Source organism: Lepidochelys kempii, chromosome 8, assembly GCF_965140285.1.
Source record: "Lepidochelys kempii isolate rLepKem1 chromosome 8, rLepKem1.hap1, whole genome shotgun sequence".
Lineage (NCBI taxonomy): Eukaryota > Metazoa > Chordata > Testudines > Cheloniidae > Lepidochelys > Lepidochelys kempii.
The window spans coordinates 108,366,729-108,385,665 of NC_136387.1; the positions used below are offsets into that span (position 1 = coordinate 108,366,729).

Sequence of the window (18,937 nt, forward strand, 5' to 3'; positions counted from 1 at the left end):
TTTCCAGAGAGGCTGACTCATAAGACATGCCCTTAAGTTTCTTCATCACCACTGTGAGACAGCTCTTCAGCTGGAAATACTTCTTACTCTGAGCAGGATGAGATCCTTTTTCTTTGTAAAGATTTTGATTCAATCTCGCTAAATGATGCCCCCCAAATGGCATTTTCTTCTATCACTCCATTTATACCAGCCAAAGGGAGGGCAGAACTACAGCATAGTGGGCCCCAGCAAACCAGAACGTGTATGTTCCGAAGACCGTCAGAAAGAAGCTAGTTTCAAAAACACCTTCAGTCAGCAGCCACCACTCTCCAGCCACCCAGCTGGTCTTTTGTGTGTTTTTACCTATACTACACAGATTTCACGGGGGAGACCAGTGTTTCTCTAATTGGAGGTCCTGACCCAAAAGGGAGTTGCAGCGGGGTTGCAAGGTTATTTTAGGGGGTCACAATAGTGCCACCCTTACTTCTGCACTGCCTACAGAGCTGTGTGGCCAGAGAGCAGTAGATGTTGTTGCGGATGATACTAAACTGGGAGGAGTGGTAGATACGCTGGAGGGGAGGGATAGGATACAGAAGGACCTAGACCAATTGGAAGATTGGGCCAAAAGGAATCTGATGAGGTTCAATAAGGATAAGTGCAGGGTCCTGCACTTAGGACGGAAGAACCCAATGCACAGCTACAGACTAGGGACCGAATGGCTAGGCAGCAGTTCTGCGGAAAAGGACCTAGGGGTGACAGTGGACGAGAAGCTGGATATGAGTCAGCAGTGTGCCCTTGTTGCCAAGAAGGCCAATGGCATTTTGGGATGTATAAGTAGGGGCATAGCGAGCAGATCGAGGGACGTGATCGTTCCCCTCTATTCGACATTGGTGAGGCCTCATCTGGAGTACTGTGTCCAGTTTTGGGCCCCACACTTCAAGAAGGATGTGGATAAATTGGAGAGAGTCCAGCGAAGGGCAACAAAAATGATTAGGGGACTGGAACACATGAGTTATGAGGAGAGGCTGAGGGAGCTGGGATTGTTTAGCCTGCAGAAGAGAAGAATGAGGGGGGATTTGATAGCTGCTTTCAACTACCTGAAAGGGGGTTCCAAAGAGGATGGCTCTAGACTGTTCTCAATGGTAGCAGATGACAGAACGAGGAGTAATGGTCTCAAGTTGCAGTGGGGGAGGTTTAGATTGGATATTAGGAAAAACTTTTTCACTAAGAGGGTGGTGAAACACTGGAATGCGTTACCTAGGGAGGTGGTAGAATCTCCTTCCTTAGAGGTTTTTAAGGTCAGGCTTGACAAAGCCCTGGCTGGGATGATTTAACTGGGAATTGGTCCTGCTTTGAGCAGGGGGTTGGACTAGATGACCTTCTGGGGTCCCTTCCAACCCTGATATTCTATGATTCTATGATTCTATGTTGTCTGGGCACCCAGCTGTGAAGGCAGTGCCCCGCCAGCAGCAGCGCAGAAGTAAGGGTGGCAACACCCTACCATGTCATGTCACCCTTACCTCTGCGTTGCTGCCTTCAGAGCTGGGTGGCTGGAGAGTGGCGGCTGCTGACTGAAGGCCCAGCTCTGCAGGCAGCAGTGCACAATTAAGGGTGACAATCCCATACCCCATCCTTACTTGTCTTCAGAGCTGGGCTCCTGTTCAACAGCTGCTGCTCTGCAGATGCCCAGCTCTGAAGGCAGTGCCGCTGCCAGCAGCAGTGCAGAAGTAAGGGTAACAGTACTGCAATCCCCATAGCTTTGAGAGCCCCTCACAACACCTTTTTGGGTCAGGACCCCTACAATTACAACACCGTGAAATTCCAGATTTAAATAGCTAAAATCATGACATTTGTGATTTTTAAAATCCTATGATCTGGAGAAAGGGGTAAACAGTGAGGTGACGAAGTTTGCAGACAATACTAAACTGCTCAAGATAGTTAAGACCAAAGCAGACTGTGAAGAACTTCAAAAAGATCTCACAAAACTAAGTGACTGGGCAACAAAATGGCAAATGAAATTTAATGTGGATAAATGTAAAGTAATGCACATTGGAAAAAATAACCCCAATTATACATACAATATGATGGGGGCTAATTTAGCTACAACTGATCAGGAGAAAGATCTTGGAGTCATCGTGGATAGTTCTCTAAAGACGTCCACGCAGTGTGCAGTGGCAGTCAAAAAAGCAAACGGGATGTTAGGAATCATTAAAAAAGGGACAGAGAGTAAGACGGAGAATATCTTATTGCCCTTATATAAATCCATGGTACGCCCACATCTTGAATACTGTGTACAGATGTGGTCCCCTCATCTCGAAAAAGATATATTGGCATTAGAAAAGGTTCAGAAAAGGGTAACTAAAATTATTAGGGGTTTGGAACGGGTCTCATAAGAGGAGAGATTAAAGAGGCTAATACTTTTCATCTTGGAAAAGAGGAGACTAAGGGGGAATATGATAGAGGTATATAAAATCATGAGTGGTGTGGAAAAAATGAATAAGGAAGTTATTTACTTGTTCCCATAATATAAGAACTAGGAGCCACCAAATGAAATTAATGGGTAGCAGGTTTTAAACAAATAAAAGGAAGTTCTTCTTCACTCAGCGCACAGTCAACTTGTGGAACTCCTTGCCTGAGGAGGTTGTGAAGGCTAGGACTATAACAGGTTTAAAAGAGAACTGGATAAATCCATGGAGGTTAAGTCCATTAATGGCTATTAGCCAGGATGGGTAAGGAATGGTGTCCCTAGCCTCTGTTTGTCAGAGGGTGGAGATGGATGGCAGGAGAGCAATCACTTGATCATTACCTGTTAGGTTCACTCCCTCTGGGGCACCTGGCATTGGCCAGTAGACAGGATACTGGGCTGGATGGACCTTTAGTCTGACCCAGTATGGCCATTCTTACGTTCTTATGACTGTGAAATTGACCAAAATGGATCGTGAATTTGATAGGCCCCTATTTATTGCCTATGCACTGACTGAACCATTCAACCTTAGCAGGAATAGCATTCTAGTCCATAGGCACACCCGCAGTAAATTATCTAAAGAAGTATTGGTCTGGTACAGATTATGGTTCCTCTAAAAAGTAGCAAGCCTAATAAGTAAATCAGTTTGGGCATCATATTCATCCTTAAAGATATTATTATTAGTATTACAAGTATTTAGGGGGCACCTGCCTCTTCTCATTTCCATTTCCTGTCTTGAATTGTTATGCACTAACTCTCAGGACACTGACTAGGCCCCCAGATGCAGCTCCCCCAAACCCCTGTAACTCCTTGCCCCAAAACCTCATAAAAATACCTGCCACCCTTCCAATCCACACTGCTCTTCAGCTAGTGTAGGCACTGCAAGTCAGACATCATGCACTGAGGAGATCTGAAAATGTAGAAATCTTGTGGTTTTTATTCATTGTTAGGTTTGTGACGGAACTTTAAAAAAAAGGGTTACATTGAGAAGTGACTCTTCAAGAACAGTTTGAAAAAAGCAAGAGTGGTTGCCCTGTATATTTGTGACAAAAGGGAGCTTTAGATGTTAGCAGGAAGGCATGGAGATAAGCAGGAGATCAATGTAACAGAAGAGGTGAAACAAGAGGCTTGGGTTGAGATGCAGATTTTGTACGCTGATACTGGGGCTCTTTCCTGACTCACGGCATATTTTGTGGATGATGACTGCTCTGCAGTGAGTGAGCTGATACATTTATAGGAGGTACCAGACCATACAGACTGTTGGCTGATTTTGTCTGACCACTAGCTAAAGACCATCTTTACAGGGCGATACATTTTTGCCAGTAATTTGGGAAGTTGCTTAGAACAGATTTCACTGTTCTTATTCCCATCTCTCTTATGTCCTATGTGGATGTCACTGCGCATTAACTAGTCATTCAGCATTTCAGAATAAAGGGCTCTGGAGAACCTGCCAACACTATATCACACTAAACCAAAAGAAGTTTACCGTATTTATCTAACCCCTCTGAACTGTGGCATCTAATTTTTCAGTGACCCTTGCTTCCCCAGAGATCTGCACACACACCAGTCAGATGGCACTATCTGCATTTGCATGTTTATTATTTTCGTTCCTCTCAGCTCAGCTTCTGTTCAGAGGGGAGAGTGCAGCAAAGCGTATGTGTGTGTGCGGGGAGCCTCCTGTTCAGAGGGGTGATTGCAGCACAGAGAAGGTGTGTGTCCATGTTTGGGGTGTCTCTTTCTCAGAGGGGAGGAGATTAAGGCACAGAGTGTGTTTAGTGGGGGAGTATTTGGTTAACAGAGAAGGTTACAGGACAGAACAGGCAAAAATAGTCTGATCTGGTTCCAGGATTTCTAATCCTGTCAGTAGAAAGCAATCTTGTAGAATTTCCTTAGATTGCATCACTGTGGCTGTGTCCCATGGCTGCTTTCAATCTCCAGCGTGGGAAGCCTCCCACCTGACAGAGGCCGAAGAGCAATGGCTTGCTCCTGCCCTTGGATTTGGTCTCGAAGGCGTTTGATTTCCAGCCGTTGCATTTCTATGATTCTTTCTGTTTCCTCCTCTACATTCAACCTCAGCACACTGGGACTGGGCAGCAGTTCACGGGAAGGAACTAGAGAAAACAGTAGCCAGAGTGTATAACAATGAGAGTTCCAGCTGTGACGTTGCACTCTATATGATTTTATGAAAATATGCTAACGAGTGTGAATATAATGTAAGTGGAATATGCTTCATGCAAAACGTCTCTTGTAAGGTATCATTATAAAACTTATAATCTACTGAGTGTGGTCATCCTATTTGTATAAACGTATCACTCTTGTATCTGAAACTAGAAATATGAAATATAACTCTGAGGGCCTATTGTAATTATGCAAAGTGTGGGCCATTAATGGTAGTTTGGAATCTTGATGGCTCCCATCAAACAGGACAATTGACTGCAGATGGCTCTGTTTTACTTGTAAGTCTTCCTGTATACGTGTGTGCTGGCAAATGGGTAATGAAGTCTTACAGTGACCTGTGATCATGTCACCTGAACTGGAATCCATCTTTAACCTGGTGCTTTTCCACTGAGAAGGAGGGGTGGGAACCCAGAGGGACAAAGGATTCCCGCCTTATGCAAAGGATATATAAGTGGGTGGAACAGAACAAGGTGAGACAGTCATCATGAGGAATCCCCTAGCTACCACCTGAACTGGAACAAGGGCTGTACCAGGGGAAAGGATTGTGCCCAGACTAGAAAGGTGTCCAGTCTGTGAAAGAAACTTATTGAAACATCTCTGAGGGTGAGATTTTATCTGTATTCAGTTTTATTACTGTATTAGGCTTAGATTTGTGTGTTTTATTTCATTTTGCTTGGTAATTCACTTTGTTCTGTCTGTTACTACTTGGAACCACTTTAAAGCCTACGTTCTGTATTTAATAAAATCACTTTTTACTTATTAATTAACCAAGAGTATGTATTAATAGTTGGGGGGGCAAACAGCTGTACATATGTCTCCATCAGTGTTATAGAGGGCGAATAATTGATGAGTTTCCCTGTATAAGCTTTATATAGGGTAAAACGGATTTATTTAGGGTTTGGACCCCATTGGGAGTTGGGCATCTGAATGTTAAAGGCAGGAACACTTCCTAAGTTGCTTTCTATTACGCCTGCAGCTGTTAGGGGATGTGGTTCAGACCTGGGTCTGGTTTGCAGCAGGCTAGCGGGTCTGGCTCAAACCAGGCAGGGCACTGAAGTCCTAAGCTGACAGGGCAAGCAAGCAGGAGCAGAAGTAGTCTTGGCACATCAGGTAGCAACCCCCAGGGGGTTTCTGTGATCCAACCCGTCACACCAGCTAGCCAGGCTCTATTTACTCTTGAAGAAAGAGCTAGGACATGCATCTCTTGGGACAAGGGAGAGAGATCTAAAGGAGAAGGCTCTGAAGTGCTTAATAAGTGAATAGTTGAATACCACTGTACATTGTATAGGCATCTTCCAGGCAACCAGAGAGTTTAATGACTAATACCAGCCAAAGGGAGAGAAACTCACATGCTGGCAAAGGGAGACAGGAGGCTTTAAGATGAAAGCTGATAATATGGAGAGATACAGGGAGAACTGTAATAATCACCTGTGTCTGGGATCCCTTGCTTCTTGTTTTTTCTGTTTAGTCCTAGTGCTGATTGGAGATCATGCACGTGGGTGCGTGTCACCTTCAGTTCCCTCCGCAATTCATTAATTTCCTTAATCAGGCTCACATTTTCCTGTAGCAACAATATGCTCAGATTTTCAATTGACATATTTGTATCACACTATCACTGTGGGAAAGGGCACTAGGTACCTTCTGATTAGGAAGACCAGATGTCCCGATTTTATAGGGACAGTCCCAATAGTTGGGGCTTTGTCTTATATAGACATCTATACCCCCGCAACCCTCTGTCCCAATTTTTCACACTAGCTATCTGGTCACCCTACTTGTTTTCTTGTCTTGTCTGGTCACCCTACATCTGGGTCAACAGTCCGTAGCACCATACCCATGGAGGAAGGAATACTGGGTATCATATGGGTCAGAGCTGTAACTGAAACATAGGGATTGCTATACTGGATCAGACCTGAGAGTCATCTAATTTAGACGTCTTTCTCAGTGAGTAGGCAGTACCAGATGCTTCAGGGGAAGGCACAAAAACCCTTGCAATAGTCAGGTATGAGATAATTTGTCCCCCCATATTAGGGCTCATCCGGATCCCCAATAGTTAGAGATTGGTTTAGGGCCTGAAGCATGACATTTTTGTTATAAAAATAACTCTGGATATTCTTGTTCTTCACGTAAATGTCTGATCCCTTTTTAAATATTGCTAAGTTCTTGGTCTCAGCAACTTCCTGTGGCAGTCAGTACCAGTCTAATTACACATTCAATGAAAATGTATTTCCTTTTATCAGTTTTGTAGTGGCCATCTTTTGTAGTTTCAATAAATGTCGTCTTGTGTTACAAAACAAGGAGAATTGTAGTTCTTGATCTACCTCCTCTAGATTGTTCATTACTTTATATACTGCTGTGTCTCCTGTTATTCCTCTCCTAAGATAATTCAAACCCCATCTTTTCAATTTCTTCTGGTGGGAATTTTCTAGGCCCTTCATCATTCTTATCACTCTTCACTGAACCCCCTCTAATTCTGCAATATTCTTTTTGAGATGGGGTGACAGTCCTGCACACAGTATACAGATTAGGCCACATCACTGGTTTATATAAAGGCATTATAATATTCTCTGTACTATTCACTACCGCATTCCTTATGCATCAACATGTGGAACTCTTTGCTAGAGGATGTTGTGAAGACCAAGACTATAATAGGGTTCTAAAAAGAACTAGATAAATTCATGGAGGATAGGTCCATCAATGGCTATTAGCCAAGATGGGCAGGGTTGGTGTCCCTAGCCTCGGTTTGCCAGAAGCTGGGAATGGGGAACAGGGGATGGATCACTTGATGGTTACTGTTCTGTTCATTCCCTCTGGAGCACCTGGCATTAGCCACTGTTGGAAGACAGGATACTGAGCTAGATGGACCTTTGGTCTGACCCAGTATGACCATTCTTATGTTCTTATCCTAACATCTGTTTTGTTTTTTTGACCACGGCTATACATTGAGCAGAGGTCTCCATTGACCCAACTACAGTGGTCCAGGTCCTTTTCTGGAGTTGATACAGTTAATTTAGAACCATGCCCCGTGTATGAAAAATTCATTTTTTCGCCTGCAATGTATATTATTTTGCATTTATGAACAATGAATGTCGTTTGCCACTGTGTTGCCCACTCACCTATATTATTTAGGTCTCTCTAATGTTCCTCATAGTTCTCTCTGATCTCGACTAACTTAATTAGCATTGTAGAATCTGCAAATTTTGCTACCTCATTACTCACCTCCACCTTTCAAACTCATTAATACATATATTTAACACAGGACCTAGTACGGAAGCTTGAGACACCTGGTGTTAACCTTTGCCATGATGAAAACTGATAGATTATTTCTATTCTTTTGTTTCCTTCTCTTGGCCAGTTTTTGATCAATGACAATGCTTTAGCTCTTACCCTCCTGACTACTTAGTTTCTTTAGTAGCCTCTTGTAAGGCATTCAAGTAGCCTCTTGTAAGGGAAGATGTTAAAAAGCAACTATTAAAGTTAAACATTTTTAAATCAGCAGGACTGGATAACTTGCACCCAAGAGTATTTAAAGAATTGGCAAAGGAGCTCTATCAACCATTAGTGCTGATTTTAAACAAGAACAGTAGGGAAATTCCAGAGAGGGGTTAAAAAGCTACCACATGCCGATCAAAGGTAACACTGGGCTGGTTAGTCTGACATGCATTCGAGGCAAAATCATGTAAAGCAGTGGTTCTCAAAGCCGGTCCACCGTTTGTTCAGGGAAAGCCCCTGGCGGGCCAGACTGGTTTGTTTACCTGCTGCGTCCGCAGGTTCGGCTGATTGTGGCTCCCACTGGCTGTGATTCGCCGCTCCAGGCCAATGGGGGCTGCGGGAAGTGGCGTGGGCCAAGGGACATGCTGGCCACCCTTCCCGCAGCCCCCATTGGTTTGGAGCGGCGAACCGCGGTCAGTGGGAGCCGCAATTGGCCAAACCTGCAGATGTGGCAGGTAAACAAACTGGTCCGGCCTGCCAAGGGCTTTCCCTGAAGAAGCGGTGGACCGGCTTTGAGAACCACTGATGTAAACGATGATCTGGGACACAATCAAGAAAGAAGAAAAGGAGTACTTGTGGCACCTTAGAGACTAACCAATTTATTTGAGCATGAGCTTTCGTGAAATACAGCTCACTTCATCGGATGCATACCGTGGTATGCATCTGATGAAGTGAGCTGTAGCTCACGAAAGCTCATGCTCAAATAAATTGGTTAGTCTCTAAGGTGCCACAAGTACTCCTTTTCTTTTTGCGAATACAGACTAACACAGCTGTTACTCTGAAACCAATCAAGAAAGAATAAGGGTGGTGGCATAAACAGATCCAAGCAGTATGACTGCATGGAGAACAGGTCACAGATTCATAGATTCCAAGGTCAGAAGGGAACATTGTGATAATCTAGTCTGACCTCCTCTATAGCACAGGCAAGAGAACTTCCCCAAAATAATTCCTAGAGCAGATCTTTTTGAAAAACATCAAATCTTGACCTAAAAATTGTCAGTAATGGAGAATCCACCGTGACACTTGGTAAGTTGGTTCAGTGGTTAATTACCCTCACCGTTAACATTTACACCTTATTTCCTGTCTGAATTTGGCTAGCTTCAATTTCAAACCATTGGATCATGTTATACCTTTCTCTGCTAGACTGAAGAGCCAGTGAGTAAATATTTGTTGCCATATAGCTATTCATAGATTGTAATCAAGTCAGCCCTTACCCTTCTATTTGAGTCTATCACTATAAAGCATATTTTCTAATATTTTAGTCATTCTCGTGGCTCTTCTCTGAACCCTCTCTAATTTATCAACATCCTTCTTGACTTGTGGACACCAAATCGGCACAGTATTCCACAGCAGGATCAGTTCCAAATACAGAGGTAAAATAACCTCTCTACTCCTACTCAAGATTCCCCTGTTTATGGATCCCAGGATTGCATTAGCTCTTTTGACCACAGCCTCACACTGGGAGCTCCTATTTATCTGATTATTCATCATGACCCCCAAATCTTTTTCAGAGTCACTGCTTCCCAGGACAGTTTCCCATCCTGTAAGTATGGCCGACATTCTTTGTTCCTAGACGTAAACGTTTACATGTAGCCATATTAAAACACTGTTTGCTTGTACCCAGTTAACCAAGTGATTCAGATTGCTCTGTAACAGTGACCTCTCCACTTCATTATTTACCAGTCCCCTAATTTTTGTGTCATCTGCAAACTTTATCAGTGATGATTTTGTTTTTTCTTCTAGGCCATTAATAGCACAGGGCCAAGAATGGGATCCCACTACAAACATATGCATATGTTGATGATTCCCCATTTTCAGTTACATTTTGAGACCTATCAGTTAGCCAGCTTTTAATCCATTTAATGTGTGCCATGTTAATTTTATATCATTCCAGTTTTTTTAATCAAAATGTCATGCAGTATCAAGTCAAACCAAGGTGTTGTCAAGCAAATTTGATATTGTTTTTGATAAGATTACAAGTTTGATTGATAAAATCTAATAGCGTTTACATAATATACTTAGACTTCTGTAAGGCATTTGACTTTGTCCCAACATGACATACTGATGAACAAAGTAGCACTATATAAAAAGCAGTGTTGTTCAGATGAGATGGATTAAAAACTGGTTAATTGATAAATCTCAAAAAGTAATTATAAATGACTAACCATAATTGCTAGTAGGATCCTGCAGGAATCTGTCTTTGGAATAATGCTATTCAATATCTTTATCAATGATCTGGAAGAAAATATAAAAACATGGCTAGTAAAGTTTACAAATGACAATAAGATTGGCAGAGTGGCAATAATGATGGGGACAGGGCAGGTGTACAGAACAATCTGAATCAGTTGGCAAGGTGTGCTCACTTAAATATGTATTTTAATACAGCCAAATGCAATGTCATACATCTAGGAACAAAGAATGCAGGTCATACTGTATCTTGAAAAGGAATTAGGAGTTAAATTGGACAAACAACTGAACAAGAGCTCCAAGTACAAAGCTGAAGTTAGACATATTCAGACTAAAAATACAGCACAATTTTTTAACTGTCAGGGTAATTAACCTTTGGAACAACTTACGTAGGGATGTGGGTGGCTTCCCCATCATTTGAAGACTTTAAATCAAGCCTCCATCTTTCTAAAAGATCTGCTTTAACTCAACCAGAAGTGACTGCATGAGGCTCTGTGGCCTGTGTTATGCAGAAGGTCAGACTAGATGATCATAACAGTCCCTTCTGGCCTTAAAATCTATGAATTCTAATAGAATAATGAGACATTTTCCTTTGCAGAGATCAAGCTGGTTACACCCTATCATATCATGATCTTTCAGATGTTTTACTATTCTGTTTTTATCATTTCAACCAATTTATCTAGTACAGAGGTAAGGCTTACTGAACTGGGATGCCATCTGGGTCAGCACCATCTTTCACTGTATATCTGTCAGGAGGGGCACAGGGTACCGTTTGAAATGATTTATTCCTGTGCCAGAAGAAAACCTCTAGCTTTCTCCAGACAGGGGAAAAGGAAATAGCAACAGTGCCTGGAAAGATAAGAAAGCTGCCTGGGGCTGCAGGAGGATTACTATAAAAGGGCTAAAAACAAAGGAGTTAATGGAATGGAGAAGGGCCACAAGGAAAGGGATTGGGGTATATGGAACCTGACGAAGCAGGTTGAAGTGATAGTGGGGAAAGTACTATTGGGGGGAGGGGTGAGGTTTGAGGAAGAAGATCAAGTGGCAGGGCTGCGCTAAGGAGGTAGTGTCTCTCAAGTTGCTGCTATGGGGCACTGGACACTCTAACTTAGGAGGACATGAGGAATTTGGTTCCATTGGCCCTAGGTTTATTTTGTTTTAGACAGCACAAAGATTCCTCATAAACAAGATTTTGCAACCAAGGGGCAAATTCACCAGCTGTTACCGAACATCCTGAGAAAATCTGGATGCAGATTTTAAATAAATAAACACCATAGAGTTAGTATAGCTTGGTATTCAGGCTTGTGAAACTTTGCTACCATGGAAATCACAAATGCTGTTTGTTTTATTATAAATTGAAGGTTATTTACCTGTAACCAGAGCTCTTTGAGATGGACTCTGCATATTCACACTCCTGGGATGCTCTGACCAGTGCAGCTGGACAGTAGAACCTTAGCTAGCAGTGCCTGTTGGAGCACTTATGTACCTCCCTCACCGCTCCCCTCAGTGATTGTGAACAAAACTTAGCATTTGATCTAGACTCTAAGTCTAACGGATAGTGCTTAGTAAACATCTGAACTGAACTCCATGGAGCTGCTACGCAAATCTCCACTAGAGGAATGTGTTTAGTAAAAACCATTGAGAATGCCTTTGCTGTAGAAGACAGGTTTCAGAGTAACAGCCGTGTTAGTCTGTATTCGCAAAAAGAAAAGGAGTACTTGTGGCACCTTAGAGACTAACCAATTTATTTGAGCATGAGCTTTCGTGAGCTACAGCTCACTTCATCGGATGCATGCCGTGGAAACTGCAGCAGACTTTATTTATACACAGAGAATATGAAAAAATACCTCCTCCCACCCCACTGTCCTGCTGGTAATAGCTTATCTAAAGTGATCATCAGGTGGGCCATTTCCAGCACAAATCCAGGTTTTCTCACCCTCCACCCCCCCACACAAATTCACTCTCCTGCTGGTGATAGCCCATCCAAAGTGACAACTCTTTACACAATGTGCATGATAATAAAGTTGGGCCATTTCTGGATTTGTGCTGGAAATGGCCCACCTTAATTATGCACATTGTAGGGAGAATGGTCACTTTGGATGAGCTATTACCAGCAGGATAGTGAGTTTGTGTGTGTGGTTTTTGGGAGGGGGGTGAGGGGGTGAGAGAACCTGGATTTGTGCAGGAAATAGCCCAACTTTATTATCATGCACATTGTGTAAAGAGTTGTCACTTTGGATGGGCTATCACCAGCAGGAGAGTGAATCTGTGTGGGGGGTGGAGGGTGAGAAAACCTGGATTTGTGCTGGAAATGGCCCACCTGATGATCATAGAATCATAGAATCATAGAATATCAGGGTTGGAAGGGACCCCAGAAGGTCATCTAGTCCAACCCCCTGCTCAAAGCAGGACCAATTCCCAGTTAAATCATCCCAGCCAGGGCTTTGTCAAGCCTGACCTTAAAAACCTCTAAGGAAGGAGATTCTACCACCTCCCTAGGTAACGCATTGCAGTGTTTCACCACCCTCTTAGTGAAAAAGTTTTTCCTAATATCCAATCTAAACCTCCCCCACTGCAACTTGAGACCATTACTCCTCGTTCTGTCATCTGCTACCATTGAGAACAGTCTAGAGCCATCCTCTTTGGAACCCCCTTTCAGGTAGTTGAAAGCAGCTATCAAATCCCCCCTCATTCTTCTCTTCTGCAGGCTAAACAATCCCAGCTCCCTCAGCCTCTCCTCATAACTCATGTGTTCCAGTCCCCTAATCATTTTTGTTGCCCTTCGCTGGACTCTCTCCAATTTATCCACATCCTTCTTGAAGTGTGGGGCCCAAAACTGGACACAGTACTCCAGATGAGGCCTCACCAATGTCGAATAGAGGGGAACGATCACGTCCCTCGATCTGCTCGCTATGCCCCTACTTATACATCCCAAAATGCCATTGGCCTTCTTGGCAACAAGGGCACACTGCTGACTCATATCCAGCTTCTCGTCCACTGTCACCCCTAGGTCCTTTTCTGCAGAACTGCTGCCTAGCCATTCGGTCCCTAGTCTGTAGCTGTGCATTGGGTTCTTCCGTCCTAAGTGCAGGACCCTGCACTTATCCTTATTGAACCTCATCAGATTCCTTTTGGCCCAATCTTCCAATTGGTCTAGGTCCTTCTGTATCCTATCCCTCCCCTCCAGCGTATCTACCACTCCTCCGAGTTTAGTATCATCCGCAAATTTGCTGAGAGTGCAATCCACACCATCCTCCAGATCATTTATGAAGATATTGAATAAAACCGGCCCCAGGACCGACCCTTGGGGCACTCCACTTGATACCGATCACTTGATCACTGTAGATAAGCTATTACCAGCAGGACAGTGGGGTGGGAGGAGGTATTTTTTCATATTCTCTGTGTATAAATAAAGTCTGCTGCAGTTTCCACGGCATGCATCCGATGAAGTGAGCTGTAGCTCACGAAAGCTCATGCTCAAATAAATTGGTAGGTCTCTAAGGTGCCACAAGTACTCCTTTTCTTTTTGCTGTAGAAGAGTGTGCTCTAACTGCTTCAGGAAGTGGGACAGTCATTAGTGTATACACTTCTTTAATATAGAGTCTCACTCATTTAAATAGAGTTTGAACAATAACAGCTCGGCCTTTGTTTCTTTCCTTATAAGAGATTACCTTACTGGGTGATTGTCTGAAATGATTAGTTCTGTCCAAATAGCATGCTAAAACCCTCTGGCATCTAATATATGCAGTTTAGCCTCACCCATATAGGTATGAGATTTGGCAAAAAACACCAATAAATTAATCGATTAATATAAAAATCAGATATCACCGTAAGCAAAAGCCTTGGGTGAGTATGCAATGTTACTTTGTCTTTATAAAGGACAGTAAAAAGGTGGCTCTGCCATTAACACATGTAACTTGCTTATTCATCTTGCTGAGGGCACTATCTATTAAACAAAGCTTTTATAATAGGTAAATGGAAAAATGTGCAATCCTGCGAGTTCAAATGGTGTTGCATCCATTGTATAAAAACTAAATTAGAGCCAAAGAAGGTACAGGGTCTCTCACCAGTGGATACAGATTATTAAGACCTTTAAAGAATTTCTTAATTACAACATGAACAAACACTCATTTATTGTCTACAGGAACACAGTATGCTGAAGTTACACACAGATGGACCTTAACAGAGGGCAATGAGTGACCCTTCCTCTTGAGATATAATAAATATTCTAGGATATAGTTTTTAGGTGCTATATAAGAATCTACGTTACTGATATTAATCCATAATAAAGTTGTTTTCTATTTATGAGCATAACATTCGTACATTCTTGAATTAACTGAAACATTTTGCACTTCTAATGAAAAAGATGGCTTAAAAAGTCCCAGAGTCCTATTACCCAAGCACTGATGTGAGGAAACTGAGGAACTCAGTGATACATCTTCCCTTGCTTTTGTGACAAGAAGTCCAGAGAAAAGCCTATATATTCCCCTGGACAGGTGATAAATCCAGACACCACTGTTTTTTGGTTCAAGGTAGTACTATTAAGATCATTTGGGATCTCTTCTGTTAATTATTTTATCACTCTCTTGGAGAGAGGAAATTGTGGAAATACATACATGAGACCTTGATGCCAATTTATCAAAAAAGCATCCGATATTGACTCCTTGTCTCTCCCTGCCCTTCATCAAAACCTCAAACATTTTTTGTTGTGCTTGGATGCAAATAGTTTTCCACTGCATGCATCCGATGAAGTGAGCTGTAGCTCACAAAAGCTTGTGCTCAAATAAATTGGTTAGTCTCTAAGATGCCACAAGTACTCCTTTTCTTTTTGCAGATACAGACTAACATGGCTGCTACTCAGAAACCAGTTTTATTATGGATTACCCCACAGTTTGAAGATTTAAATCACCAAGAAATCCTCCAGGGACCAGTCGTGGATTGAGAGATTATCCTGCTCAAGTTATTTGTGAGGTGGTTGTTTTCCCAGACCATGTGAATTGTCACTGGGTGAATGTCCTGCTCTATACAGTATTCCTAAAGAGACACTGCTTTCCTGCACAACTGAGAGAAATAAGTCTCTCCCTGTTTGCTCAACTAGTACAATGAGTGCTGTCATATTGTCTGTTGCCACCCAAACCACTATGTGTCTGATCTAAATTAAGAACTATTTTAGAGGCCACTTTATGGTCCTCAGTTCTAGTATATTAATGTGCAATGTCCTTTCTGCTGGTGATCAGTGATCTCTTATCACCAAACTGTTGTCCAAATGAGGCCTCAGGCCTGGACAGGATGCAACTGAAGTGACTATTATTGAGGGCATAGGAGAGTTCAAGGATATACCCGCCCCATCACCTGCCAGGGAATCACTAACTTCCTACACATGTTCTCTATACTAGGTTTGTACTCGTGCACTAACTAATGTCGCAACACTCTCATTCAAAGACGAACATATAGTATTACAGAGGTGGTTGATGTAAGAGCCCTTAGAAGACCATATGTTCTGGAGAATGATGGAGGAGAAGTACAGACAACCTTATTTTCATAAAGCTTTCCTGTGGCAGAAAGACTGTGCTGATAACTCAGTCCAATTTGGCCCCTGTGAAAGGAATCCATTGTGTGGGTTCCAGAAGTGACTTTCTCCATGGTATTCATACTCCAGATTGGCAAAAACTATCAGCCTTATGTCCAACAACACCTAACATAAGAATGGCCATACTGAGTCAAACCAAAGGTCCATCTAGCCCAGTACCCCATCTTCCAACAGTGGCCAATGCCAGGTGCTTCAGAGGGAATGAACAGAACAGGTAATCATCAAGCGATCCATCCCCTGTTGCCCATTCCCAGCTTCTGACGAACAGAGTCTAGGGACCCCATTTCTGCCCACCCTGGCTAATAACCATTGATAGACCTATCCTCCATGAATTTATCTAGTTCTTTTTTGAACACTGTTATAGTCTTGGCATTCACAACATTCTCTGGCAAAAAGTTCCATAGGTTGACTGTGCATTGTGTGAAGAAATACTTCCTTTTGTTTGCTTTAAACTTGCTGTCTATTAATTTCATTTGTTGACCCCTAGTTCTTGTGTCATGAGAAGGAGTCAATAACACTTCCTTCCTTCCTTCCTCCATACCAGTCATGATTTTATAGACATCTATCATATCCTACCTCAGTCGTCTCTTTTCCAAGCTTAAAAGTCCCAGTCCTATTAATCTCTCCTCATATGGAAGCTGTTCCATACCCCTAATCATATTTGCTGCCCTTTTATGAACCTTCTCCAATTCCAATATATCTTTTTTGAGATGGGGCAACGAAATCTGCATGCAGTATTCAAGATGTGGGTGTACCATGGATTGACATAGAGGCAATATGATATTTTCTGTCTCATTATCTATTCCTTTCTTAATGATTCCAAAACATTCTGTTCACTTTTTTGACTGCCGCTGCACCTTGAGTGGATGTTTTCAGAGAACTATCCACAATGACTTCAAGATCTCTTTCTTGAGTGATAACATAGACTCATAGATATTAAGGTCAGAAGGGACCATTATGATCATCTAGTCTGACCTCCTGCACAATGCAGGCCACAGAATCTCACCCACCCACTCCTGCAATAAACCTCTCACCTATGTCTGAGCTGCAGAAGTCCTCAAATCATGGTTTAAAGACTTCAAGGTACAGAGAATCCTCCAGCAAGTGACCCATGCCCCATGCTACAGAGGAAGGCGAAAACCCCCCAGAGCCTCTTCCAATCTGCCCTGGAGGAAAATTCCTTCCCAACCCCAAATATGGCGACCAGCTGAACCCTGAGCATGTGGGCAAGATTCACCAGCCAGATACCCAGGAAAGAATTCTCTGTAGTAACTCAGATCCCACCCCATCTAACATCCCATCACAGGCCATTGGGCCTATTTACCATGAATAGTTAAAGATCAATTAATGCCAAAATCATGTTATCCCATCATACCATCTCCTCCATAAACTTATCGACTTTATTTTTGTTAGGCTAAACAAGGCAAGCTCCTTGAGTCTCCTTTCATAAGACACGTTTTCCATTCCTCGGATCATCCTAGAAGCCCTTCTCTGTACCTGTTCCAGTTTGAATTCATCCTTCTTAAACATGGGAGACCAGAACTGCACACAGTATTCCAGATGAGGTCTCACCAGTGCCTTGTATAACAGTACTAACACCTCCTTATCCCTACTGGAAATACCTCGCCTGATGCATCCAAAGACCGCATTAGCTTTTTTCACGGCCATATCACATTGGCAGCTTATAGTCATCCTGTGGTCAACCAATACTCCAAGGCCCTTCTCCTCCTCCGTTACTTCTAATTGATGCATCCCCAGTTTATAACTAAAATTCTTGTTATTAATCCCTAAATGCATGACCTTACACTTCTCACTATTAAATTTCATCCTTTTACTATTAGTCCAATTTACAAGGTCATCCAGATCCTCCTATATGATAGCCTGGTCCTTCTCTAAATTGGCAATACCTCCCAGCTTTGTATCATCCGCAAACTTTATTAGCGCACACTCACTTTTTGTGCCGAGGTCAGTAATAAAAAGATTAAATAAGATTGGTCCCAAAACCGATCCCTGAGGAACTCCACTGGTAACCTCCCTCCAGCCTGACAGTTCACCTTTCAGTATGACCCGCTGTAGTCTCCCCTTTAACCAATTCCTTATCCGCCTTTCAATTTTCATACTGATCCCCACCTTTTCCAATTTAACTAATAATTCCCCATGTGGCACGGTATCAAACGCTTTACTGAAATCTAGGTAAATTAGATCCACTGCATTTCCTTTCTCTAAAAATCTGTTACTTTCTCAAAGAAGGAGATCAGGTTGGTTTGGCACGATCTACCTTTTGTAAAACCATGTTGTATTTTGTCCCATTTACCATTGACCTCAATGTCCTTAACTACTTTCTCCTTCAAAATTTTTTCCAAGACCTTGCATACTGCAGATGTCAAACTAACAGGCCTGTAGTTACCCGGATCACTTTTTTTCGCTTTCTTAAAAATAGGAACTATGTTAGCAATTCTCCAGTCATACGGTACAACCCCTGAGTTTACAGATTCATTAAAAATTCTTGCTAATGATCTTGCAATTTCATGTGCCAATTCCTTTAATATTCGTGGATGAAGATTATCTGGGCCCCCCAATTTAGTCCCATTAAGCTGTTCGAGTTTCGCTTCCACCTCAGATATGGTAATATCTACCTCCATATCCTCACTCCCATTTGTCATGTTACCATTTTCCCTAAGATCCTCATTAGCCTCATTAAAGACTGAGGCAAAGTATTTGTTTAGATATTGGGCCATGCCTAGATTATCCTTAACCTCTACTCCATCCTCAGTGTTTAGCAGTCCCACTTCTTCTTTCCTTGTTTTCTTCTTATTTATACGGCTGTAGAACCTTTTACTATTGCTTTTAATTCCCTTTGCAAGGTCCAACTCTACTTGACTTTTAGCCTCTCTCACTTTATTTCTACATGTTGTGACCTCAAAAAGGTAGCTTTCCTTGCTGATCCCTCCCATCTTCCACTCGCTGTAAACTTTCTGCTTTTTCTTAATCACCTCTCTGAGACGCTTGCTCATCCAGCTTGGTCTACAACTCCTGCCTATGAATTTTTT

The 18,937-nt window shown here is 42.5% G+C and overlaps 1 protein-coding gene across 7 annotated transcripts in view; it reads right to left on the reverse strand.

The window, feature by feature from the left end:
• CFAP57 (cilia and flagella associated protein 57) overlaps positions 1-18,937 on the reverse strand; it is a 154,078-nt gene that overhangs the window by 14,334 nt on the left and 120,807 nt on the right. For 5 of the 7 annotated variants that reach the window (XM_078854149.1, XM_073358043.1, XM_073358036.1 and 2 more), the window contains 2 exons: positions 6,050-6,182; positions 3,325-4,554 (listed from right to left, as the gene is read on the reverse strand). The exons of 1 other annotated variant lie outside the window; for it this stretch is intronic. In XM_078854149.1, coding sequence (XP_078710275.1) covers positions 4,343-4,554; positions 6,050-6,182 — 345 coding nt within the window. In that variant the 3' untranslated portion in view covers positions 3,325-4,342. Of the gene's footprint in view, positions 1-3,324; positions 4,555-6,049; positions 6,183-18,937 lie in introns of those variants that run through there. One more of the 7 variants, XM_078854150.1, reaches the window with a different exon arrangement.